Source organism: Hippocampus guttulatus, chromosome 5 (assembly GCF_054856545.1).
Source record: "Hippocampus guttulatus isolate MCC_2025c chromosome 5, RoL_Hgut_1.0, whole genome shotgun sequence".
Lineage (NCBI taxonomy): Eukaryota > Metazoa > Chordata > Actinopteri > Syngnathiformes > Syngnathidae > Hippocampus > Hippocampus guttulatus.
Window position 1 is genome coordinate 11,196,008 of NC_141265.1, and position 25,747 is coordinate 11,221,754.

Sequence of the window (25,747 nt, forward strand, 5' to 3'; positions counted from 1 at the left end):
GAAGTCAAACAACATGTCATCAGGCTCAACTTTAATGTTTAATTAACTTTTTTACTTAGACTTACAAGGTTCTTTTATTTATTGTGCGTTGTGTTTTCCTCTGACTTTTTGTGTATTAATTAAAAAAACACATTGTTGTATAGTTGTTCATTTTCATTGAAAACCAGTCTTTTATTTGTGTGAGACACTCTTTTACTTTTGGTCCATTCATCCCTGTCATAACAGAGGGTGGGTGATCCCTTTCACTTTGGACATATCTAGGATTCGCAACAGGTCACAGATACCTCGTCAGGGCCAAATCCAAGCCCCTGAGCAGGATACAAGCTAATCTTAGCTCAGGCCTGGTCGGATAAACTATCTGACTGATAGCAGGAGGCTTTGCACACCCATTGTCTTAATCACATCTGTAACTGGAGAGTGTTTGTGGACTGAAGTCTCGTCTGATGTGTAAAACACACATTTTCAACCACATGACGAATCAGACAAATGAAGGACTCACATAAGTAAATCAAATACTGTCTTAAGTCACACATAATAATTAAAAACAGGCAAGTGCAGTATGTTTTTAGGGCGACATTACTTTAAGCTCGTGTTCATCAATGTGTGAAAGCAAACCGAAAACAAGTGCAACTTAGTGTATAAGACAATTCACCTGGCCACCAAATAGAATCTAACCTTCAAGAGGTGGTGCAACATGAGTAGAGGAGAGTGAAGTGATAGGGGACGGTCAAAACAGGGCAGCCAATGTTGTCAAAGCGCCCGTTGCTATGCAAAATTACAATTGTGGCTATTTATTCCACCCATCCATTTTCTGTAGCTCGTTCTCATTAGGGGAATGGATGAGCGAGAGCCAATCCGAGCTAGCTGCACATGTACTGTACTGCAGACAACCTTTCACATGCACAGTCACACCTATGGACAATTCAGAGTTTTCAGCAAACCTAACATGAATATTTGGGGAGCGTGGGAGGAAACTGGAGTACCTGGAAAAATTGACACTAGCACTGGGAAACATGCTAACTCCACATATGAAGGTCATGGCTAACATTCAAACTCCAAAGGCCAGAACTATGATGCAGATGTGAAACTAGAGGGCCATTTTGCCACCATAATATTTATTGTTTTTCTTTCTTTTCCAATTTTGAATCCCTATAAATTTGAATGCTGGGTGACTGCAACCAATACCACACTAGCTAAAAAATAAATAAATAAAACAAAAACACCATCAAGAAACCAGGGCTCACAGATAGCTTTGTTTAGTCTGGTGAATGTCAATAAAATGTTCCGTTTCTAGATGCCCATGAGATTGACTTCAATTGGACACACCTACTCTAGACTAGGAGGGAGGGAGAAGCGAAAACAGCATGCACACCTCCGGGAAGCGGGTGTTTTCCTCTGGCCTTTGGCCAACAAATGACAAGCTTCATGTCTTTCAGCCTGAGACGCTCGGCTGTCCCCAGCCCGTCCTAAATCATCATGTGGCTCAGCGGCCTACGCTGATGTTGCACACTTTGCAGCTGGGATCTTTCTTGGCATTGGCCGTTGTCAAACTCATGAGCTGGTGGTGACCACTGATTAGCTCCACGGTACCTTGATCCAAACTCACCGGCTCTGTGAAAAGCACCTCAAGGATGACATCACTGGCATGGCAGTAGTGCGGCTCCTCCCCCGGCCTCTGGGGGGCGGTGTATGTTAAGAAGGGGTTGCTGGCCAAGTCCAGCATGGGGAGGCGGCTTCTGCAGAAATGGTCTCCTTCTGTTCCCACAGGGGCAAGCACCAAAACCACATAGTGATAGGCTGTGTACATGCAGTAGAAGTCAGCAAAGTACAGGGAGATGTTAGGGTTGAGCAGGTGTCCAGCTGGGATTTGGAAGCGCAGGGGGCCGTAGGGAGAGTCTTTGGGGGGGAGTCCTGTATCGAACTCAGTGTTGCAGCTAAAGAAGACTCCCTGCAGTTTGCCATTTATAGGAGAACCATGACTCCCACTCGTGTCTTTAAGAGCAGGATGCATCAGACCTGCAAACTCCTTTCTAATCCAATCATCCAGAGGAAAAAGCGCCATTATTTCCATGATTATTTCTCCACTCAGTAGTCATTCATTCTCGTGCCATTATAATGCTCCACTTACCTGACGCAGTCAAAGTAATCTGGATGCTGATTGCGATAAAACACAGAGAATTTCAAAAGCCTTCCCGCAGAGCCTTTGGCCTTCTCGAGAAGCTGCTGAAGGTGTTCTATGGCGTAGTCTGCCAAGTTAAAAGGAGCACTATAATCATTTCAAAAGTCTGCTCTGCTTTCAAATGCTAATGACCCGACATACAAAGAGATTTTTTTTTTTGGCCACTTTCTTTTTGTCTATGCTTACGTAACAATTTATGGGATACATTAGCATCACTTAGGCTGTCAGGCGCCTCACCTCCTGTGCAGAACTCCACCACTTGGCTCCACTCTGACACCAAGTATTCGCCATCGGGCTGTCGAACCGCAGTCTGCACGGCGACACAATATTCTGTGCAGGGGCTGAGGAACCAGTGGCCCCTCACCGCCATGGGCAGGGGCACAGCCTTCGCCACTAGTTTGGTTGGCACATCCTGGAGGTCAGAGCAGAAACATTGCTGCATGCTGTTTCATTCATTAACATTTCAAAGGAAATTTTAATGGCTATGTAAATTCAGCCTTTCCCTCAATAGGATTTGCATTAATATCACAATCTTCCTTTCAAGCCCAAGCGGCTGTAACTTGGAGACGCTTAATCGAACCAGTGTGCTTTGTTTTGGCCAAGGTGTCTAAGAAGTGCCACTAAATACTCATGAGGCCAGCATAGCCATGGCAAACATGGATGATAATGTAACTTTCTTTTGCTCTTTTATCGATGTTCAAGAAACAGTTTTCAATCCGTCTGTACTATTGAAAAAACTTTTTTAAACTACAAATTGTGAGTCACTCTGAAATTGTGTGTTATCTGAAATGTCAATAAAAGAAGGAAATAGAATACCACAGTGGCTTGAAGAAGTATTTTAGCCCCTTCAACTTTTCACATTTTTTATTTTCACAACAACAAATGTTTTGTATTGCGATTTTATGTGATTGACCAACACAAAGTAGGGCATCATTTTAAAGTGAAACAGAAATCATATGTTGTTTTCCAAATTTTATGCAAATGAAAGTCTGAAAAAGGTGGAGTGCATTTTGTATTCAGTCCCCCCTGTCTCAATATTTTGTAGGGCGACCTTGCGCTGCAGTTACAAAAGCAAATCATTTGCAGGATGTTTCTACTAGCTTGGCACATCTAGACACTGACATTTATGCCCATTCTTGCCTCACATTTGGCACAGATGCTCAAAACCATTCTATTGTAGCCTTATGGTTTGGAACGTTACTTACTTTGTACTAGGCCACGCACGCCCCTTAAAGGCAGATATCCAAAACAACAATGCTACATTTTTAAAAACAATTGTGTGTTTTTGTTTTTTGTTTTTTTTTGCGGGGGGGGGGGGGGGGGCTGAACAGCTAAATGACATTCAGATCAATTACAATGGAGAAGATTGATGTGATATCCAATTCAGGGTAGCACTGTATTTTGGTGTCAGTTGATGTTTGGACCGACAAAAACAGTAGCTTATGTTTCCCAAACAAATCTTTCATTGGTGAGAAATGGGAATGCTATTGGCATTTTCGCCCCTGCCGAATAACATGTTCTGCCAGAATTCACAATTCAAAGAGTTGAGCGACATTTTCGTACAGTCTGTGTGCATGGGTGGAGTTTTCTTTCTTTTGGTACAGTGTATTTTCGTAGACGGGTGCAGGTAGAAATGGACGTTTGCGGCATTGTGGGACTGAACATAGCCGACTTATTTCCAGTCAGTCCTTTATTCTGTTGAATTCAGAGGAGGAGAGGCGCTTGAGTCCATGCAGGAGATCGGTGCACGTAAAGTATGTTTGAAAGGAACTGCAAGATCTCTACTTGCGGATGATGTACAGTTGGCACCTGCCAACTGACGTTTTGGTGACTGCCTTAAATCGCCATAATGCGTCTGTGTCTGACAACTTGGACTAAGGTCTAGTCTACATTCTGACATCAAATTGTCAGGTGTGTCGGGGATGTGTAACATAAAATGTCCTTGGTTCGAAGTGTGGCACGGTCCACCAAATTCTCCAACACGGGAAATTCAATTTGCCCTGGCAAGAAAATGAAGATGCCCCAGTTTTTACGCTGAGCGCACTTGCGCCTGTCTATGCAAGCAGCGCACTTGGTGTGTTGCTGACTTAATGTTGGAATCAAAATGTAGTTAATGATGTGCATTAGCAGTGGTTACCACAATAACTGGTCTGGACTGCATGTGTGGTAAAAACACAAGTACAAGTGAGTCACAGGCCCAGAGCTGTTGACTGCACTCATTTTTCCTTTTGCTTCAATTGGAACAGACTGAAAGGGCACATCCGCTGCTTTCTGTGCTCAGATTAGTCTAGAAAGAATGTCCGTTCACCTTACCACATTTGCGAATCGGCTTTTGACTATTTAAGCCTTCTGTTGTCATTCCAAATGAATTATATGAAGACAAACAATTTCATCCAGGTAATAGACATAGCCACAGGCCGTTTGAGGTCGTCTCACCCTGTGTTTAAAGCGGTTGGGATCTCTGCATTCTTTGCGGCTCAGGTCAATGAAGAAGTGTGTGGCTCTGGCTGTGTCCTCGGGAGTCATGTCCCACACGATGCGAAACGAATCACATGTCACCTCACATATTTGAATGTTGCAAGGGGTAGCGAGAGGGGTGTCCATTTCTGTCAGGGGATAAAACAGGACATTTGAAAGAAATAGGATGGCATATCATTTTTGAAAGCCCTTTCATTAAAATCACTGTCACATATTCGCAAAGAATAATCTCTTGAGCCTTGTGAATATTTAAGTGTGTAAATATGCTCTACATCCAAAGTAGATAGATGCAAATAAATACAGTTCAGTGTGTGTGTGGGAGGGGGGGGGGGGGGGTTATGCATCAGGGAATTTTAAACACAGTTTGGAACCTTATCCATCATGTAATTGGTTATGCACTTCATGTTTTACTAAACATTTGGACAAACACACATTTGTATTCATTTATTTTCTTCCTTACCTCATTGATACAGTACATGCTTGTTCTATTCGCAATACCACAATTAGCCTATAAATATTTTAAAAATAGGATTTACCACATCTGCATTTCACATCAATGTCAAGTTAGAATATTATGCTCTTTCCGTCAATTTAATCTCTTATACGACAAAGTACACTCATTTAAAGACTTGGAAAGTATCGACACAATGCTTTGAAAGTTTAGTCAGATTTTCACATTTGTAAATGGTTATTTGTAGATTATTTATTATTTTGAAGTGTATTGCCATTGATTTGATAGCAATGGTAGTGTGTTACATGCTGCTGTCTTTTGCGCAGACGGTGCAGTTTCGATTCACCGCCAGTGCCCCAACACCCTGCCGGTTCCAATCCTGAATTAAAGAAACTGGATGTGTTGCTTCAGGAAGGAAATATGCCATGCCGGACATATTACGTGAGTGTCACACTGTGGCGATCCGTAATGGGACAAGCCAAAAGTAATAACAACAAAATTATATATGTATATATATATATAGCAGTGAAAAGGAACTACAAAGTCAACACTGTGGTCATTATTTCTTGAAGCAGAGACAAATTAAACTTTCATCCATGGATCAGCTTTCATTTTGTCCTTCGCTGCCTTTTCCCCTCTATTTGATGGCCTTAACTGACATTTCTCTTCGTTATGCAACATGAGACGCTTCCAGATGACACGCCTTTTATAATCACCTCCATCAGTCTCCCAGCAACTACATGTCAGCAGCATCTCTCCATCTGCTCAATTCTAAAACAAATCTTTTTTCTTTAAATTTTATTTTACATGTTTGTAACTGCTGAGTCTTGTGTTTACAATGACAGCTCGTCTTTTATTTGTCTGGCAGGACAGGACAAAGGGGAGATTTAGGTAGTGACTGTGGAAGGTGATGAATCACTCCTTGGTCACACATCAGCCATTTCACTGCTGCACAAAGCCTTCGGTAGCAGCCCAGGGTCAGACACTTTTTGATGTGTGTTTGATTTGCTATCCGCCTCATTTATCTGCAGCGCAGCACATTGCATGTTTCCTTTAGTCCGACCAATCCGTCCCTCTTGAACTGAGCATTATGCATATGTGTGCTTAAAATAAATGACATAGCCGTTTTGGAAGCAACCCTAACACGCTCATGATGCTGCATTACACATGGACAAAGATGCTTTCACTGGCAGACTGTGAGGTCTGCAGAGGTGTTGTCCAGGCCTTACATGATGGACAGGCTGCAGCTTCTCATTAAAGCTTGTGAACTGTGAAATGTGTGCGTTAGCCCATCCTTCGCTGAAGCCTGAGGAAAAAGACAATTGCTCATGTTTCACTGCTGTTTATGCGCCCCTCATCTCCCAAGTTTCTTCAGGAACAAAAAGTGGGCCGACAATAGATTCTCACAGGGCACTCATCAAAGCTGTCTTTGAATGTTCTACTTAAAAATCCATCCAGTGCATGTGAGCACAGTTCAGATTCCGGTTTCCAAATCACTCACACATCCCTGTTGCCCTCATTTGTGCATCAGTCTGTGAAAAAAAAAGAGCCAATTTTCTCAACTGCAACGCTAACTGTAATAGCCGGCTGCTCCAAATGAGGCAATTTGGGTCTGCCTGATGGATCTGACAGAAAAACACCTCATTAGTTTAATTATTTGTGTGTGCTCCACACTCAGATTAATTCTATCGTACGCACGCCAGCAGATGGAGCACAGTAAGCAGAGATCAAAGTATTTTCTTTTGTGTCCATTAAATATAGAGACAAATAATTGCTTGTTCCATTTGGACTACTTGTTTAATGTCCCAGCGAATGTATGCATGTTTAGAATGCATGATGCTTGGGATTTGGAATTTGAATCTCACCCTTCCAGCATTGATGCTCAGTCGACAATATATCTGGTAAAGTTTGATTTGCGTAGTAGGAGAGTGCAATCAGCATCGCTCTCTATGTAATGACAAAATATTCCATGGGAACAAAGTCCTAAAGGGGCAGAGTGTCAGTGTACCTAACTAATGCAAGCATTGATGAGAATATCCATCCATCCATTTTCCGAACCGCTTGATCCTCACTAGGGTCGCGGGGGGTGCTGGAGCCTATCCCAGCTGTCTTCGGGCAGTAGGCGGGGGACACCCTGAATCGGTTGCCAGCCAATCGCAGGGCACACAGAGACGAACAACCATCCACGCTCACATTCACACCTAGGGACAATTTAGAGCGTTCAATCAGCCTGCCATGCATGTTTTTGGAATGTGGGAGGAAACCGGAGTGCCCGGAGAAAACCCACGCAGGCCCGGGGAGAACATGCAAACTCCATACAGGGAGGCCGGAGCTGGAATTGAACCCGGTACCTCTGCACTGTGAAGTCGACGTGCTAACCACTGGACTACCGGGCCGCCCTTGATGAGAATAATATGAGGATAAATGTACTGGCAAATACTCATGAGAAAGGCTTGAAACGTAACAAATGCTGAAAAATATGCACGGACACTAAACGGCTGAGAATAATGACAACAATTGTATAACAGCTCACTCAACGGAACAGATATCACAGCACAAAATATGATGGAAACTGTGTTCCTTTCTACAATCTGAAGCTTGATCATATAATAGAAAACAAATCCTTACTTGTTTGTTGTTAAAGGTGTGATTGAAGATTTTCTTCTGAGTCTCCTTATTTGCTGCAGTCACCAATAGATCCCCCTGCAAAACTGATTAGGAGGTGAAACGAACATACTGGATCCTCTCTCACTCTCTCTTTCTACCCTGCTCTCCGTCTGTTTCTCTCATCCATGTGTGTGTGTGTGTGTGTGTGTGTGTGCCACAGAAACACTCTCACCCTTCGCCCCTCCACCCCACCGCCAGTCTCATTCTTGCTGTGGGCTTTGAGCATGATGTTTATTTGACTCTTACGCAGCTGCACGGCACATGATGCATTCAGAGCAAAATGAGGTAAGGCGAAAAGAGAATTGTCAAACACGACAAGCTCATCAGCATGTTTGCAACACAGCATCACTCCTCCAAAGTGTTGCACTGTGGCGCTCTGATAGAGAGTACACCGAACTCTGCTACGCTGATAAATGTCGCCGCACACATTTTAGTGACATATGGATACAGAGGTTGTGATAAAATAAACAAAACGTAAAACGAGACATTGAAGTCGGAGAATATTCAAACCAAAGTGCGTGTGATGAGATGCCCCAGTAATTAAAAAGCATTTGTGCCAACTGCAATGCCATATGGATTTACTCCACAGAGTATAATCCCCCTCCCCGCAACCTACCCTCATAGCCCATCCTCTGGCAAATGATGCCACAATGTGAGCCCAGAGTAAGCAGATTTGCACTGGCGTTTGTCGCAAAGTGGGATGTTTTGCATTGCTTCCTTGGGTCAACATTTAGGATTTCACCAGAGATTAAAAAAGCAATGTCAAGAGACGCTCTACTCAGATTAATGGCTGTAATCTCTTTTTAAACAACGGGAATGGATTGAGCACAAACATGACAATAAAAGAAGTATTGACAAACTTCTATCTCCTCTCTTCACAAACAAATAACATAAAAACAAACTCTATAAATAAATTTATATGTACAGTTTAGATCCAAGGCATAGAGAAAATTAATGTCTGTACTCGCCATACTTCATTAGGTGCACCTGTAAAGACCCAATTGAAATAATTTCATTTGAAGTAGCTTATTTAATATAAAGTTTGACAATTTCAGACAACAATTCAGTTATCAATAAGATTATTATTGTGTTTATTGTATGTACTCGTGCAACATTTTCAGATGTAAGCGTTAATTGGGTCAATTATTTAATTAACCCTGGACAACCCAATAATCCTTTTCTTCTTTGGAAAATGATGAATTATACATGACTGATATATGTTCACTGAACACCAAAATATATGTGGTTTTTTTTCAAATATTCAAGGCTTTAATCCTAATTTAAGATTAGGGCCAAATTTGACCCTTTGGGATTTAAGGGTAGCATTTGAGTTGCAGAATTTATAGGGGCCAAATCAGATCCCATGGGTTCTCCAGGGTGGGTTTGAATTAATGGCGACTCGAGTGATCTTGTTTGCTCTTCCTGCTGTCTTGCCTGTTTTCCATCTCTCCCTGTTGCATCTCACCTGATTCAAATGATCGAATAAATAGCGAGGTCTGCAGACCCTGGATAACGATCCTGATCATTTGTCATAAAACATCCAGGAAACCGGCCCTCGAGGAACAAGAATGAAGACCCCTGTTCTAGCCAGACAAACGTGTGATTTATGAGGTTAAACTACCCACTACAACCCAATTAAAAACACTGACTTGTACAAATGCTGGTAAATTCTGCGAATGGTGAATTCAGTTTGTTGGATTTTGCCCCCAAATAAGATTAGCAGTATGAAATTTGCCCTGATTTGAGAAATAGTACTGGTACATAAGTGAGACTGGATAATATATAATACCTCCCAGAACACATAAAAAGGTCTCTCTCTCTCTCTCTCTCTCTCTCTCTCTCTCTCTCTCTCTCTCTCTCTCTCTCTCTCTCTCTCTCTCTCTATATATATATATATATATATATATATATAGAGAGAGAGAGAGAGAGAGAGAGAGAGAGAGAGAGAGAGACCTTTTTATGTGTTCTGGGAGGTATTTGCAACGTAAAATGTGTAATTTACCTCAATAAACATTGGGAAACATTGCTTTAAAAAAGCTAATATGGGATCATTCAGAAGTGGGTTATGCGTCGGTTTGCGCAGCGGTGAACCGTCTTAACTTCGGCTGATGACACCCGGAAGTCACATGGGGACGGCATGTGAGTAAGCAGCATTGAAACAAGTCTGTATGTCGCGACGTTTCTCCCAAATGAGTTATTGTCGTCTCGGGGTGAATACGCTCCATTAACGTAAGTTTCTGTACGTGTTTCTGTGTGTGTCAAAAGACAAGCTTAACTATAAGACATTTCTTGTCGCCGGTGTTTGCCGGTAGTGTATGTCGGCCACGTGTGTGGATACATTCTCAATGTGTACTGTGTAGTTGACCCCGCATGAGTTCATGTAATAATAATAATAATACATTTTATTTGAAAGCGCTTTTCATCACACTCAAAGACACTTTACAAGAGCTTAAAACACAGGATAAAAATGTGCACTTAAAACAAGCATACATAATTTACAAAAGCACATTTAGATGAACAAAAAGCAAAATGGGTAAAAGAGATTAAAAGGTATTAAAAGCATTGCGGAACAGGTGAGTTTTAAGGGATGATTTGAAGGATTGGAGGTCAGTACAGTTGCGGATGTGTTGTGGTAGAGCGTTCCAGAGGGTGGGGGCGGCCACAGAGAAGGCTCGGTCCCCCCAGGTTTTGAGTTTGGTCACGGGGATGGCGAGGAGGTTTGTGTTTGAGGAACGGAGTGTAAACCACAACTTGTCACTGAAGGCTGTTTCTTTTGTTTGTTTTCAAAATATGCGTTGTATGTTTGCTCTACAATATATGTTAAATGCAAAACATTGGTAATTGGGTTAATTTACTTTTAAGTTGAATTTGGACACTTGTTTTTCAGATACTGTACTAATGTCTGCCCACAAACCTGACATTTTTGCCAAAACTGATTCATTATTGTAAAGTGAACGTTATTGTTGTTGTAAAGCCGGAATATTTTATGGATCTATTGTACTGTATTAGCGCGGACTACAATTTCACAGTGCTACAGTAAGCTTTTTTTCCTTTAAGAAATAGTTAAAAGTGGAGAGTGGATGAGTGATTAGCACGTCCGCCTCACAGTGCAGAGGTGCAGGGTTCGATTCCTGCTCAGGCCTTCCTGTGTGGAGTTTGCATGTTCTCCCCGTGCCTGCGTGGGTTTTCTTTGGTTTCCTCCCACACTCCAAAAGCATGCATGGCAGGTTAATGGAACACTCTAAATGGTCCCTTGGAGTGAGTGTGGTTATTAGTCTCTGTCTGGAACAGGCTCCAGGACCCCTCACATCTCTTGTGAGGATAAAGCGAATCAGAAAATGGATGGATGGATGTACTGTATATTTTTTTGGTACTTGGGTGGAAATGTTGTGGCTTCACCTAATTTCTATCACATTCATTTTTACTTTTTAATTGTTAAGGATGGCCGATTCAGGCACAGGTGACCCGAGTGGTCATCGCATGCCACCACCTGGAGGAATCGGGAGGAGCCAGCTCATGGGCCGCCGACCACCCGCTGCCATCTCTGGGGGCCGCCTCCCTACGATGCGTTCTAGAGATCTCACCCTCGGGGGAGTGAAAAAGGTATCCGTTTCCCAAAATATTTGACTGAAAGGGTCTCTTTTCCTCCCCTTTCCATAATATCTTATTTTTCTTTGCATCTAGAAAACGTTCACACCAAACATTATTGGCCGGAAAGTTAGAGAAGAGTAAGTTCACAATAAGATTACAGGGGTGGGAGGAAATATGTAAAAGTCCTTCTGATTAATCTTGACTGTGATTTATGTTTGAAAGTGTCAAGGATGAAGGTGTACAAAAGAGAGAGCGGATGAATGCGACCCGAGGCAGAGGTCCTAGAGAGAGAGGCAGGGGCCGGGGTCGCCCAGAGGTGATCCAGTCTCACTCTATTTTTGAACAGGGTGTAGGAGAAAATGCATTCAGAAAAAAAGGTTGGCATTTACAGTAGCATGTGCAACTACCATGTTTTGGGTTTGGATGATATCGTACGATGAACTAACTTCCCTGCTTTATTTAAATATGCAATAGTTTATGAAAGTGAACGAGCTGCCCCGAGTGTAGGACCATCCCCCATCATCAATATCAAAAAAGAGAAGAGAGAAACTGAGGAAGAGACCAAAGAAATCCTTCGCAAACTGGAACAAGATGGCGTATGTATCATTTAATACCTATATGCACTATTTTATACTTTTACTGATTGGTTCTTCCATTTCCCCCTCCATGTTTTTCAGTTTATAGATGATCCATTCCTGAGGGGTGAAAAGAGGAGCTGCCCGGTCCAACTTCCTCTTGCTGTGTCAGGATGGAGTTTCAAGGAGGAATTCAGTGCTCCTACTATTAAAATTGAGAAGATGGATGAGGATGATCGCATGGAACCTGCAGTGGAAAGTACTTACTCGCTTTTGCAATACGCATTCTCTTATTGAAGATCTCACGGGTTAACAGTAAGAAGTACATGTGTGAACTCCCTTCACAACTTCAAACCATTAAAGATTAAGTAACTGCTGAGAGAAACAAAATTCTGTAAATGGCAGATAGTCTTCCCCCCCCCCCCCCCCCAAAATCTATTTCTGGAATTGTGGATATGTCTTTTTAATATAACTTTTTTTCCATCTTTCACTTTTTATATCCTAATTAAAACAACATAATTATGCCAGGGATACACAATGCCATCTTATTAAAATTATACTATTTTACTATGTGATACAAAAATACATTAAATGCATATTTAATATAATGAAGTTTCATGGCCCGTTCAAATAATTGCCCACCGTTGACTTGCTGTATGGGACCCTGTGATCAGCTAGCTAGTCTAGCACACTTGTCTCAGGCAGCAGTCCAGTGCACAATTGTTTTGTTTTTTTTAACCGAAATAATAGACAGCTTACTAAAATTACAAAAAAAAATGTACATGTAAAAAATTAAAACAAAATTAAAATGCTTTAAACGAACTTCATTGTACTTATGAGGGGGAAAGAAAGTTCTTCATTGAGATTTAAAAACATTCGCAATTGAGGCTGACTTCACTTAGATTAGAATCGTATTCCATTTGTGTGCATCATAACGGATAGATGCTGCTTCACCATGTTTGGTTTGAACTGAGAGCACCACTATCTGACCTGAGTCTACAGACCTGTCAAGCAATAAGGAGACCTCTGTCTCTCGTTAGCTTGTATTTTTAACTCATTCACTCCCAAAGACATATTTAGATGTATTTTCAGACTTCACACATTCAATCCCATGTACTTAGGTTTTCTTTTTTCCAAGACTGAAAGTCAATTTTTTTTTATACGGGTCTGAAAATGGCTGGTACTGAATGAGTTAATTAACCACTCAGCAAAGTAAGTGGCTGCCTTTCCAGCAGCTCCTATATTTTGTTGTTCTACTTCTTCCTTTCATTACTTTGCTGCTGTGAATTGGGAATTTCTCCATTGCGAGACTAATAAAGGTTTTCTTAAAGAACACAGATACAGTATCCCTAATTCCTTGACAGCTGTTTCTCTCACTTCATTAACAAAATCTTCGAAGTTCCTCTGTTTCCACAAGGGGGTGAACATTTCCCATAAAAATACCAGTACTTGACATGTCTTGATACCAATAGAAAAAAAAATGTCATGGCATTTTTCAGGCGCGCACATTTTCTACATCTTCGTAACTGTCACTGGGCGGCGGGGTAGATGCATTTACAATTCTCCAGAAGACCAAATTCACTAAAATACATAGTAGGTAGGCTTCCAATACTGTACTATATACAGGAGAATTTGTGAATTCAAATTCATAAGTTCCAATTAGAAACCCATGAGAAGTGAGGGTCTGCAATGTTTGAACATCAATATAGTGTGGGATTTCTGTATGTTTTACAAAATATTATACTAGTCGTTTGTGCTCACTCACTCGCGCCACTGAATATTAAACATCTCAAAGTTCCTTGCTCATGTTTTTTTTTTAAATACTCTCATGCTGTTAGAAAGGTGTGAAAAGGCAATCCTTTTTAATTTCAGTGAAGGAAAAGCACAAGAAAATAGCAATAAAGACTGCGGCTGCCTTTAAGCCTCCTCCACTCCCTGAGCCGGATGTTTTGCCGGATCTTCTTCACAAATGGAGTCTGAGCAAAGGTGAGGAGCTGTTCTTTGTGCAACTACCCGACACGCTGCCTGGCCAGCCGCCTACCAAGGAGTACAAGCCAATAAAAACTGAGGTGAAATCTGAGGACGGTCAATCTGTCCTCCTGAAAACGGAGTCTCAGGTAGCTAAATGTCATTACTAAATAGTAATAAAATTATGACATTTATGTGCAAGTATGCTTTGCATATTTAATAGGAGGAACAAAATGAAGAAAACAACTGTAATTTGAAAGATCTGCGAGAGGGTCTTGTTGGAAAGATGCTGGTGCGAAAGTCTGGTCGGGTGCAGCTCATAATGGGACAGATCACGCTGGATGTGTCGCTTGGAGCATCATGCTCTTTCCTTCAGGTATGACAGGAGATTGTTTGTTTGTTTGTTTGTTTATTGAACATAAAACATATATACAGTAGATAAATCATTTAGCTTGATCACTTTCTGTCTGTCTTTATTACATGCTACATAAACAACACTAAATTCCATTTTTTAAAATTATAGAACTACTGAATGAGAACTCCACCCCATGTGTCTGTCTTTTTAATTTGTTTCAGGAACTGGTTTCTGTTGACACTGAGGCACGAACAGGTGACATGACTGTGTTAGGAAATGTCAAACACAAAATGGTTTGCTCACCAGATTTTGAATCTCTGCTAGAAAGCAGGTGATGATCGTTGATACTCTTCAAGGTGGTCATTTGCTCTGTTGTGTCATATGAAAGTGTGCTAACACGAAACTGTAAAACTTGAAACAAGACCAAAACGTTTTTGCCTGAAAAAATCAGTGATTTGCCATATTTCGAATCTTCAATAATTTGACTGTACATGGGTGTAAATGTGTGAATAAAATAATTTCTATTAAATGATGTTTGTATTATTTTTTTTACCCAATTGGCAAAAATCATGTTTTCACATTTTACTCTTAGTACGAAAGGCTCTTTAATAATAGTAGCTAATAAAAACATCAAAGCATACTGCGGGCTTATACACCACATATTGCAATTTAACTTCAAGGAAATTCAAATGTTTTTGAAACAGTACATGAGAGCATACCAATGGGCTAAAAAGGTGAATAATGAAATAAGGTTAAATATATAATCCATTATCTGAGGCAATTACCTTCACAAGAGTCGCGGGCGCGCTGGAGCTTATTCCAACTAACCTCGGGCAGTTGGTGGCGTACGCCCTGACATGGTTGCCAGCCAGTCGCAGGGCATTCATAGACAACAATTCACACTTATTCCAAGGGACAGGATAAAGCGTTCGGATTAGTTGCCATGCATGAAACCAGAATACACGAGAAAACCCACTCAAGGCATGGGGAAAACATGCAAGCTCCACACAGGAGGGCCGAAGCCCGGATTCAAACCCATAACCTTTTCCAAGAAGCATTTTTAAAAATTATTACTCGCACATACATGTATGTCCTATGTTTTATAAGTTTCATCAGTCAGCACTTTATTGGTGGTTGATAAAGTCCTGATCCGAATATGTTGACATGGCAAAAACACCAGAACAGCCGCACGCTGTTCTATTAGCCGTAATGTAACGTAGTACCCCTTTTAAGCAGGTGGTGTCGCTGTGGAGATGTCCATGTCCTGGGCTGGCTGTGAAGGCAGGCAGCTTGGCTCCGACTAGTGGCCTGTAGTCTGTTCACGTTGTACGCCGGGTGGAGTTTGATTTCAGTCTGCGGGACAGAGACAAATGATGCACCGGTGTCACGCCAGAAGGTGGGTCTATCATCCATTATTTTATTCTTAACATGCGTTTTGATAGTTATTGGGTTCACTCCACATAAACATAGTCAGACAATCCACGCTGCCAACAAAAGCTTGGCTCAGCGGTTCATCCTCAGTCGTGGCCGATAGCAAAAGCTAACCAACCCAAAGAGCAATAGCAAGCCTGGGCTCAGATCCAGTATAACATACGGCTCGCTAGAACAAACTTTGGTCCATGTTGCCGATGGCGTAGTGGGCTCCTTAGACTGTCGAGCATCATATGATTGCGATGAAGAACATCCATTACGTTGGTACGTGGTAGAACTGGTGGTGTAAAATGTTAGCTGAGTGCCTGTTAGTGAAGAAGCTAGCCGTGGCCGAGCTTATGTCATTAGCCGTCTCGCTGAATCATCAGTAGAGAAGAAGCAGGCCGGCACGCCACTAACATCTCAAATCTAGTTCCAATTAAGTTTTTTTGCAACACCAAATACGTAATGACTCAACCATGGTTAATGGTTAAACCATGACTGGTACGAACAAACACATCGACGATGTCAAGTTGAACAAACATTCACATGAGACATGATGATGATCAACTTTTTATTCTTTCCAGGTCAACTTCCCACTGAGGAGCAGAGAGGATCTTCACCACAGGCGAGCTACCTGCTGAGTCCACCTGTTATTTGTTTACATCTCCCTAATGTGACACGTGCTATAACCACAGGGACATCTGGATATAACATACAGTTAAAAAGACGGATGGACCTGTTTCTACTTTAATATTGCCCATGATGGCAGCGTTAAGATGATCCTCCACTCTGTGCAGTGAGAGGAAGATCCATCCCCAAGTTGTCTTTATGAAGACCTTGTGTTGATGCCAGATAAGGGCCTGTTTAGGCCAAGGCGTGGAGCCCAAGAGTTCTACTCTACCCATCTGACTTGACTTGGGACGATCCAGAAGACCTCACTGTTCAGCTGTCTTCAAAATGGAGCTGTTCTTTAACCCCTTCGACAGCTTGGTGTGTATCCTACTGGGTATCTCCTTCACTGTGTGGTTCACACTGCTGCTTGTGTTCATCATCGTGCCAGCCATCTTTGGGGTATCATTTGGCATCAGACGCCTCTACATGAAATCGTTGTTAAAGGTCTTTGAGGTAAGCACTCACACTAAAATGTTGTACATACAAAATAAGGACTTTAAGTTTAAACAAGGCCAATCATTAATTTAAAGTTTTAAGTAATGTCGTAACATCCCAAACTGTCATACAAACTAAAATAGAAGAGATGAAATACTGTACAAACAAAAGCTAATCACCATTTCAAGATGCCTGGCAGACATGTAATGGAGAGCAAACAGGAAGATGTTTGCAAAGGGTTGTCACATCGTGGCATTTTATTTGTTTCACCGGAATTGCTGTTGACTTGGAAGTTTTATGATTATAGACAATGGAATAAATAGGCATATATTCTGAAAATAAAAATAGTGTTTGAGGAAGGGTGTTTGACTTTGGATGTTCACTTGTTATTTTATGAAGCATGTAAGCATGGTTCATGCCTTACAGTGGTGGATATGGATTAACATTGCAGCCTGCTGTTATGTAACCTGGGGGGGGGGGTTGGAGCTTGTCCCTAACTGTAGTCACTAACTATAGTATGTCAAAGCTCCAGCTGCTTTAAATGCATCAAACTGTTGCCTTCCTCCATCATGGGACTAATATACTTACCGTACATTAGTGTATGATCCCAATTATTTGGTTGTGATTTCTTGAAGTAAATTCTGGAAGAAAACTGAAAACTTGGAGCAGATCATATGCCAGAAAAAAAGTGACCCAGTGGGAACTGGTGCAGATTTCCTGAGCTCGAAATTCCAATAGCAAACATCAGGAATGTGGAAACTGTGGAAAGGACAAGCTGTACGAAACTGAATCAAAGTTTCTCAGGTTGTTCAAGTACGGCAGGCGATTCCTCTAATAACACGTCTGTGTAAATTGTGACCATATTTAAATGATTTAAAGTAATTGCCCCAGTGAGATTTGACTTTTATGGAATGAACAACTTTTTGAATGGCTTTTGAATGCGCCATAAGACAGTCAAAGCAATGCTAAACATTCTTCACCCGAGCCTGTTTTTTGACACATTTTCTTGACGTTAATATTCACTGAATTTGCTTCCATTGTTGCATTCAGATGTATCATGCCTCGTTATGTTGTACTATCAAATGTAATTGTGTGAGCTGCTGATGTCCCAAACTTTTTTTGGCTAACCTTCAAGAGAACGTCATGTACTTTTCCTCTCTCAGCAGATTTATGTCCGTTCTGTTGTTGCGTAAAGGAAGCCCTTTTGCATTGAAGTAGACTACAACGATGCATACGTGATTGCAACTTGAAAACCTTTTAGCATGTGTAAAAAGAAAGACTGGAGAAATAAAATGTTTGGCAATGTAATTTGACTCTGTAACGTTGATTCTGGATAAGATGTGTAATAATCTTTCAACTCTTTTGTACTCTCCCACTGTTATTTTTGTAGTGGGCCACGCTGAGGATGGAGAGAGGAGCCAAAGAAAATAATCATCCCTTGTATAAACCCTACTCAAATGGTAAGATTGAATATTATTGAGTTTCATTCTGTGTTCATGCCCCGTGTGCTTCTTGATGACATCACTCTCCCCTGGATGGCTCTAGCTATCATTGCAAAACATCCCACTTCCTTGGAAGAAGAGATTAAGGAGATTCGGCGCAGTGGCAGCAACAGAGACCTGGACTCTGCGCCCGAGTTTGAAATGTCGGACATCTTCTATTTTGCCCGAAGAGGAGTAGAAAGCATCATGGACGACGAGGTGACCAAGCGGTTCTCGGCAGAGGAGTTGGAGTCTTGGAATCTGCTGACACGTAGCAACTACAACTTCCACTACATCAGCCTGAGGCTGACTGTGCTGTGGGGACTGGGCCTGCTGATCCGCTACGGCATCCTTTTACCTCTCAGGTATTGACTGTGCACATAATACAAATGTTTGATCAAGCTTTGGCCCACACAGTGACAACACGCAAAGTCAACAGATTAATGCTAATCCTCTTCTTCATTATTTTTTCAACCATTGGAGTAAAAAATAATGAATGACTGTTAAGTAACACTAACTGATATAATTGTGCAACTGGGAACTGCTGTTAGTGCACCCACATCTCATTTGAGCTAAGAAAGAACGAAAAAAAAAGAAACATCCTTGTTTGGGACTCTGTTGATAGAAAAAGTGCTGCCCACTGAGACACTGTGCCATCTCATTATTGAGATATGAGCCCTTTTTGCTTTCCATTGAAAGCAAAAGTTTGAAAAGCAGCAAGACCAGTCGCCGTTAGGAAAACTAGTTGGTAACCCCCGCAGCCCAAGCGACGTGGCCCAAACTCACTGAACTGTCGAGCAATGTCCGGGATTCGGCAACTGCAGTTCATTTGTGGCAGGCTGCCTGGTTTTGACAATTAGTTAAACGTGCAGACTGTTCTGAAGTAAAACACGAATATTGTGGTTACTGTGTTTAGCTACTCATTAGCTCAAAATTCGCAACACCTCGTCACGTGATACGGTGCAGTTCTACCAGCTCACTTTGGTACTGTATTCTATCATGTCGTGGCTGGGTGGTGTTTATATACTTCATTGCAGTAACTGGCCTTTATTAGGAGTAAAATGTTTATGGGGGGTGGGCTGGTCATTTGTACAAATCCAACATTTTATATGTATAATATAGATTTTATCCATCTCTTATCCCCCTCAGTAATCTTTGCGAGGTCAATGATGACATGTTTAGCTTCTTTCATTTCACTCTGGAATGCTCTGTGTCGCATGTAGCAGCACTTTCTCTTTTTACTCCCACTGCAACTCCTCGGTAAACTTCATCTTGTAAAGAGTGGCTGCTCTGAAGGCATTGTGTAAAATCGTAAAATGCTTTTATATGCTGATAATTAATGAGGCCAGTGCAGCGGAGACTCTTATTCACGGGGAAAAAGTTTATGAATGACTGATCATGAAATGACCATTACTTCCTGGCAGAAGGCAGATGTTTCTATATAGTCTGCACTGCAGTTAGCCCTACTGGATGGTGAAGCGTACCTAATGAGGCTTCATGAGTGAGTGTGCTGTTTTTCTGTGTTGGCAGAAGAAAAAATTGTCACAGTCGAGAGTGGAGTAGCGTACAATTGTCTTTAAAGATGTGTGAATAGTGTGTCAAGTTCATAATTGCGCATTAAAATGTTGTCATTGAGTAGCCATTGCGATAGATACAATGTGTCACAGATAGTGACTGGTGACTCACTACTGAGCCTGGTTCGCACACATCCAGTTTCCAGTAGGGAGGCAAAACAGGTCACATGAACACAGACGCGCATCATTCTTTTGGTTGATGTTTTTTTTTCTCCCCCACACAAATGCACGCTTTTGTCTCATCAGAAATCTCAAATCTTCACACCATTTAATCAGCACCCTCTTTGAAACTGTTTCAGGTTAATTTTGTTTATTGGCCACCTCAGCCACAGCCCAGTAAATCCTCTAAAAGGGTCTGTTTATGACCAGTGACTGTAAGAAACGTCTGTCTGATGGTGCAAGAGCTTCCCCATACTTGCATGAGGCCCAGTCCTGTTTTCTATTGAAATGCTGTTCCTTGTCCCACTGTTGTCAATAGCCCGCATCTGCCCTATTTGTTTCAGGGTAACCCTTGCCTTCACTGGCGTTGGCCTCCTGGTATTCCTCACTTCTTTTATCGGCTTACTGCCCAATGGAAGGTATGCGTGTCCGTTTCTAACTAGTCAAAAAGATCTTTTGCTGAATTAATTGACTGGTTAAAACTCTGTTACACTGCTGTGAGGTCGCATTTGATTCAGCTGACCCAGCATGCTTAAAACAAACTGAATAGTGTTACTATGTGGAAACATGACTCAAGTCACCATTACCCTTGTGTGCTCCTTTTTGCAGGATGAAAAGCATCCTGAGTGAAAAGGTCCACCTTATGTGCAACAGAATATGTGTCAGAGCGCTGACGGCTATCATAACATACCACGACAGGTAAGGAGAAATATTGTGGGTTAAGGAATTGTCCCCGGCATGGTTTGGTATAACCTGAGCTTCCTGAGGGTGTCTATGATTGTATGGATGATCGTGTGCTAGTGTTGGTGAACATGCAGGCAGACGTATGATCCATCACCTTTCAAACAATACGAAGGGATGATGCCCATCACAACACACTTATTTGTTCATTATCTGCTTGTTTGGTATCAGGAGAAATAAAGCAAGGGTGGAAAAAAGGAAAACTTGTCCTTTTACTCTTGAGTGTTTCTGTGAAAATTAAAAAAAAAAGACTCAAATCTTTTTATTTTATTTTTTTATCTTTGTAAAAGATTGCACTTTGTTGTAGTCTAGTACAGGTGTTGAAGTGGCTGCGGTCATGTTGCTACTTGTTTATTGTCAGTGATCTTGTAATTGCCCTTTACAACAGGTTTTTATTGCACCAATAATGTTTGTATTGTTTCTGCTTATTACATCTTATGGGCGCGGCCCGGTAGTCCAGTGGTTAGCACGTCGGCTTCACAGTGCAGAGGTACCGGGTTCGATTCCAGCTCCGGCCTCCCTGTGTGGAGTTTGCATGTTCTCCCCGGGCCTGCGTGGGTTTTCTCCGGGTGCTCCGGTTTCCTCCCACATTCCAAAAACATGCATGTCAGGCTGATTGGACACTCTAAATTGTCCCTAGGTGTGAGTGTGGGCGTGGATGGTTGTTCGTCTCTGTGTGCCCTGCGATTGGCTGGCAACTGATTCAGGGTGTCCCCCGCCTACTGCCCGGAGATGGCTGGGATAGGCTCCAGCACCCCCCGCGACCCTAGTGAGGATCAAGCGGTTCGGAAAATGGATGGATGGATGGACATCTTATGGGCAGGGAAATTAGATGACACGTGGCACACAAAAGGAAGAATGACTTGATGCTTGATAATATCTTAACGGTTGCAGCCATAAATTTATGTGTGCTACATTGTATTGATTAGGAGTTTAGACACACATATGAACAACTTTTATGTACCTGTACATACGTTTTCTAAATACACTCTTGTTAACAATAGTTTGCAAGTTGTGTGAATGTTGTGAAGTTATTGAAAAGAGGCCTAATTTTTACCAGTACCTGCATTAATTGCTTTGCAGTACTTATATGGCCGCGTCCTTTATTTGTCACATTGGCTTTTGCATGTGGACATTCCCTCACCTATTTCCCGTCATTACTCATCCACTACGGTCTACCTACGATTACATAATGCCAGATGGCTTTTCTCTGAGGTGAGGAGCCAAGGGTGTGGGTTGAGCACGCAGCCAGAAAATGAGTGGTTGTGAAAGCGCTTGCCATAGGCTCAAACATTTACATTTGACATCTTATTGGTTTTGACAACACATAAAACTCTCAATTGTAATGTGCCTTCTATTAACTGTTTGAAAATCACACCTGATTCAAGCCATGTAGCAAGTTGCTGATTTTAGCCTTTTCAGCAAATGTCACTGTTCTGGAAGGAGGAATTGTAACATGGCTGTTGTTACAGCAGTGTCTTCCCAACCCTTCATTGCGCCCAAGCACATATTTTACATTTGAAAAATGGCACAAAGTATATACAGTAATGGCTATTGAACTGAAACACTACTCTCTCAATTAGGGCTGTCATTAGCGAATATTTTTTGAATAGATGAGCTGATCATTTTATTCCATCAATTAATTGATAGCATTAAAATATATTGCAAAACCATTTCTCCTCAGATTCCTGTACTGTGTATTCACCAATTCTTGTTTTTCTTTCGGTATTTATTTGTGATTAAAAAAAAATAGCCATATAACAATTCAGGCAATATCAAATGAGGAGGATTGCTGTTGTACTCACCACCCTTTTTGGAATTGATTCAGTTACTATTTCTGTCATTGTTTTCCAAAGTAAAAGCAGATCTTTGCAAATGTTTTATTTTTTGATTCACTTTGCCAAGCAGCCTTTAAATGAAGTGAGATTTGATGATTTCTCATAGCAAACCTGCTGATGTCTTACGATACCGTGATTTGGAATGATCCTACACCGTGATTGGGAGTCATTCTAAAGGTTGTTGTTTCCCAATTAAAATGCGTACTCTATGGATATGTGAAAATTAAAATTTTGTGTTGTTTAATTTGCATGTTTTGCAATGCATTGGTACCACTGCCGGAAACCAGATGAAGCAATGACACTGGTTTGTTGTGCGAGATATCAGGCCTGTTGTAACATACTCACTCTGTGGCACGGTGATAAAAATACACCAGTCAGTGATGGTCTTTTGTAATTCAATCTCTGGATTGAAGCTTTGGTCTGTGCAAGTGATGCATGTCAGATTATATAGAGCATCAACATGATTTACTTTGTTGCTATTTAGAAAGAACTGCTTCTCTATTTTATTGTGTAAAAGAAACTAAATTGATGTGTGACTGCATCATCGTGACATTCAACCGCATGTGGTTTGAGTTGATGATTGTTGATGCATGCTAGAGGAAGTGCTCACATCGTTTTTTGCTTGTTTTTTTACTTGTAGTGAGAATAAACCCAAAAATGGAGGAATATGTGTCGCCAACCACACGTCACCCATTGATGTCATAATTCTGGCCAGTGATGGCTGCTATGCAATGGTAAGTGTTGTCTCTTTTTCCATAATAGCTTGCTTTTGGAATTATATCTACATTTGTACATGTACGTGTGTGTGTGTCAGGTGGGCCAAATCCATGGGGGCTTGATGGGAATCATTCAGAGATCCATGGTGAAGGCCTGCCCTCACATTTGGTTTGAGCGCTCAGAGGTCAAAGACAGACATCTAGTGGCCAACAGGTAGAACTGCTACTTTTTTGTCGACGTGTTTTATAGTGGTTGTTATTGTCATTGATAATCAAGCCAAATTTAAGAATCAATTGAAGATAGTGAGATATGTTTTTTTTCTCTGCATAACAGGCTGAGTGACCATGCACAAGATAAATCCAAACTTCCCATTCTTATATTTCCTGAAGGTCAGTTTGATTCTGCTTTATTGGGTTGAGTTTCTTTAAAACACAAGAGTGTTGTGTTTGTAATAAAGTCTGTGTTTGTAACATTTTTTTTTTTGCTGGCAGGTACATGCATTAACAACACATCAGTTATGATGTTTAAAAAAGGCAGTTTTGAAATTGGTGGCACAGTGTACCCGGTCGCTATCAAGGTGGGAGAAATGTCTTTGTCTTACGTCCTTACTGTAATTACAACCATGTGTTGACAGTGTCATTTGAATGCTTATATCCTTTGCAGTATGATCCCAGATTTGGAGATGCCTTCTGGAATAGCAGCAAATTTGGAATGGTCAATTACCTGTTACGTATGATGAGCAGCTGGGCCATTGTCTGCAGTGTATGGTACCTTCCTCCTATGTGCAGAGAGGTACAACTCTGACTTTAATTGTACTATTAAGTCAAATATGCATGCTTACGTGAATCAATATTTTCCATAGGAAGGGGAGGATGCTGTACAGTTTGCCAATCGGGTCAAAGCAGCCATTGCCAGACAAGGAGGATTAGTGGACCTTTTATGGTAAGACAGTCTCACATGCATTTTTTTCTTTTTTTAATCAAGGTCGCACATCAGCGATGCTGTTGAATGCGTACATCGATGAGAGTTAAAGACACGGTACGAACAACGTGCCATTCGCATATGAATCCCATTTTGTTTAGGTTTGCCCGGGGAGAAAATTGTGGCTTACAGTCAAAACATTATTGTAATCAGCAGGTGAGCTACCTGACCTGCTTGATGATTTCAGAAGTTTCTTGCTCACTCAATAGCTCAGCCCTTGATGATGTTAATCCACTAAAAAGCTAGCGTATTTCAAATGTTTCTACCATTGGTTATTCAGTGGGAGAATGTTATACCCAGCAAAAATGTGCTGATTAAATCCTTCTTTGCAGGGATGGGGGGCTGAAAAGAGGAAAGGTAAAAGATACCTTCAAAGAAGAGCAGCAGAAGCTCTACAGTAAAATGCTGGTGGGCACCCAAGAGGATCGCAGTCGCTCCTGAAAGACTAGCGAGGAGGTGGATCGGCTCAAAACCCTCACAGGAAAGCTCTGACTCCAAATGAAGTCAGCTGTGCAACCTCTCCAGTTGGGGTTCCTCGACTTTTCTCTGCCTCACACCGACGTATGCTGTTTGCAGCGTTGTATCAGGTTCATTGGAGTTACATGAAACAAGACTTGCCTGGATTAGAATGGAAAAGTAGAAGTGCTCTGAGATAGAGCCATGTCTTCCTTGTGGTTGAGGGAAAACTTGTAATATACTGTCATTAAGTTTCAGATTTGTAAGATTATTTTACCATGTTTGTATCTCAGTCATATTTTAAGTTACCCCTGATTCTACCTGGGTATATAACAGAGTTATAGATGATGTTTTGAGAGTTTGCATGACTGGCTTGTGTTTGACATAATGCCAGACTTTGTTACATTTTAAACTATTTTTATGATCTTTTTTTTTTCAAGAGAAAGAATCCTGTATTCTCAGCTTTGTCTTACATGAAGAACCTGTTATTACAACAGCAGTAGCTGGCGTTCCTGAACTCTTGTTGCTGGTTCTTTTTCCATGGAATGTGTTGAATGCTCACATTGTGAAGTGGAAATATTGCACCTGTTCCATCTAAAGTCGGCATATATCAAGTGAAAGAACATACTTGGGATGTTTGCATCTCAATCATCAATGCCCATGGTGAACAGGTAATCAAGCAGGTTTACGCTATTACAACGGGTCTCTAAACAACCCACTTGGAATGGGAAGCAGCTAATATTAGTTACACTCTAACAAGACTCCTTGAGCCACCTATTGGTTTAATTTATTTTAACTCAACTCTGGAGGGCTTTGTATTATTTTCTTTGCTTTGGTGATATTTGTCCTATTGGACAGACTTCAAAAAGAGAAAGTAGCTGTAGTCTGGTCTCCTTCAGGCTGGAGTCAAACAACATGAACTCCGTATTTAGATTACACCAAATATGTTTATGAAAAATAAACCGTCAAGGATGTCACTGTTTGTCTCTGACTGTGAATTTACTCGAAATTCATAA

At 41.4% G+C, this 25,747-nt stretch overlaps 3 protein-coding genes across 4 annotated transcripts; 2 read left to right on the forward strand and 1 right to left on the reverse strand.

The window, feature by feature from the left end:
• Nucleotides 1-14: 14 nt before the first annotated feature.
• phyhip (phytanoyl-CoA 2-hydroxylase interacting protein) lies at nucleotides 15-8,006 on the reverse strand. The gene is made up of 5 exons (XM_086111987.1): nucleotides 7,737-8,006; nucleotides 4,616-4,785; nucleotides 2,417-2,591; nucleotides 2,129-2,246; nucleotides 15-2,030 (listed from the first exon to the last, which is right to left on the reverse strand). The coding sequence occupies exons 2-5, from the start codon at nucleotides 4,781-4,783 to the stop codon at nucleotides 1,484-1,486; spliced, it is 1,008 nt and encodes a 335-aa protein (XP_085968113.1). The 5' UTR covers nucleotides 4,784-4,785; nucleotides 7,737-8,006; the 3' UTR covers nucleotides 15-1,483.
• polr3d (polymerase (RNA) III (DNA directed) polypeptide D) lies at nucleotides 7,969-14,793 on the forward strand. 2 transcript variants are annotated; one of them, XM_086111984.1, is made up of 9 exons: nucleotides 7,969-8,060; nucleotides 11,216-11,378; nucleotides 11,460-11,503; nucleotides 11,589-11,743; nucleotides 11,841-11,962; nucleotides 12,044-12,200; nucleotides 13,814-14,058; nucleotides 14,133-14,285; nucleotides 14,486-14,793. In XM_086111984.1, exons 1-9 carry the CDS (start codon nucleotides 8,056-8,058, stop codon nucleotides 14,597-14,599), a joined length of 1,158 nt encoding a protein of 385 aa, XP_085968110.1. In that variant the 5' UTR covers nucleotides 7,969-8,055; the 3' UTR covers nucleotides 14,600-14,793. The 2 variants fall into 2 exon arrangements, with proteins under 2 accessions (XP_085968110.1, XP_085968112.1); XM_086111986.1 differs by lacking the exon at nucleotides 7,969-8,060 and adding an exon at nucleotides 9,897-10,004.
• Nucleotides 14,794-15,527: 734 nt separating this feature from the next.
• On the forward strand, nucleotides 15,528-25,708 carry gpat4 (glycerol-3-phosphate acyltransferase 4). The gene is made up of 13 exons (XM_086111980.1): nucleotides 15,528-15,660; nucleotides 16,262-16,802; nucleotides 18,175-18,244; nucleotides 18,330-18,630; nucleotides 20,343-20,417; nucleotides 20,608-20,697; nucleotides 23,218-23,311; nucleotides 23,392-23,507; nucleotides 23,628-23,683; nucleotides 23,786-23,871; nucleotides 23,958-24,086; nucleotides 24,157-24,236; nucleotides 24,608-25,708. The coding sequence occupies exons 2-13, from the start codon at nucleotides 16,635-16,637 to the stop codon at nucleotides 24,714-24,716; spliced, it is 1,374 nt and encodes a 457-aa protein (XP_085968106.1). The 5' UTR covers nucleotides 15,528-15,660; nucleotides 16,262-16,634; the 3' UTR covers nucleotides 24,717-25,708.
• The last annotated feature ends 39 nt before the right edge of the window (nucleotides 25,709-25,747 follow it).

Excerpts from the sequence above, each read along its gene's own strand:
- phyhip (XM_086111987.1), bottom strand. The coding sequence starts at position 4,783 with ATGGACACCCCTCTCGCTACCCCTTGCAACATTCAAATATGTGAGGTG. Across the intron at positions 2,592-4,615 it reads CCAACCGCTTTAAACACAGG|GATGTGCCAACCAAACTAGT; the intron begins GTGAGACGACCT and ends TCTGACCTCCAG. Across the intron at positions 2,247-2,416 it reads GGTGGAGTTCTGCACAGGAG|ACTACGCCATAGAACACCTT; the intron begins GTGAGGCGCCTG and ends TTAACTTGGCAG.
- polr3d (XM_086111984.1), top strand. Across the intron at positions 11,379-11,459 it reads CCCTCGGGGGAGTGAAAAAG|AAAACGTTCACACCAAACAT; the intron begins GTATCCGTTTCC and ends CTTTGCATCTAG. Across the intron at positions 11,963-12,043 it reads GCAAACTGGAACAAGATGGC|TTTATAGATGATCCATTCCT; the intron begins GTATGTATCATT and ends CATGTTTTTCAG.
- gpat4 (XM_086111980.1), top strand. The coding sequence starts at position 16,635 with ATGGAGCTGTTCTTTAACCCCTTCGACAGCTTGGTGTGTATCCTACTG. Across the intron at positions 24,087-24,156 it reads TTCCTCCTATGTGCAGAGAG|GAAGGGGAGGATGCTGTACA; the intron begins GTACAACTCTGA and ends TATTTTCCATAG. Across the intron at positions 24,237-24,607 it reads GGATTAGTGGACCTTTTATG|GGATGGGGGGCTGAAAAGAG; the intron begins GTAAGACAGTCT and ends CCTTCTTTGCAG.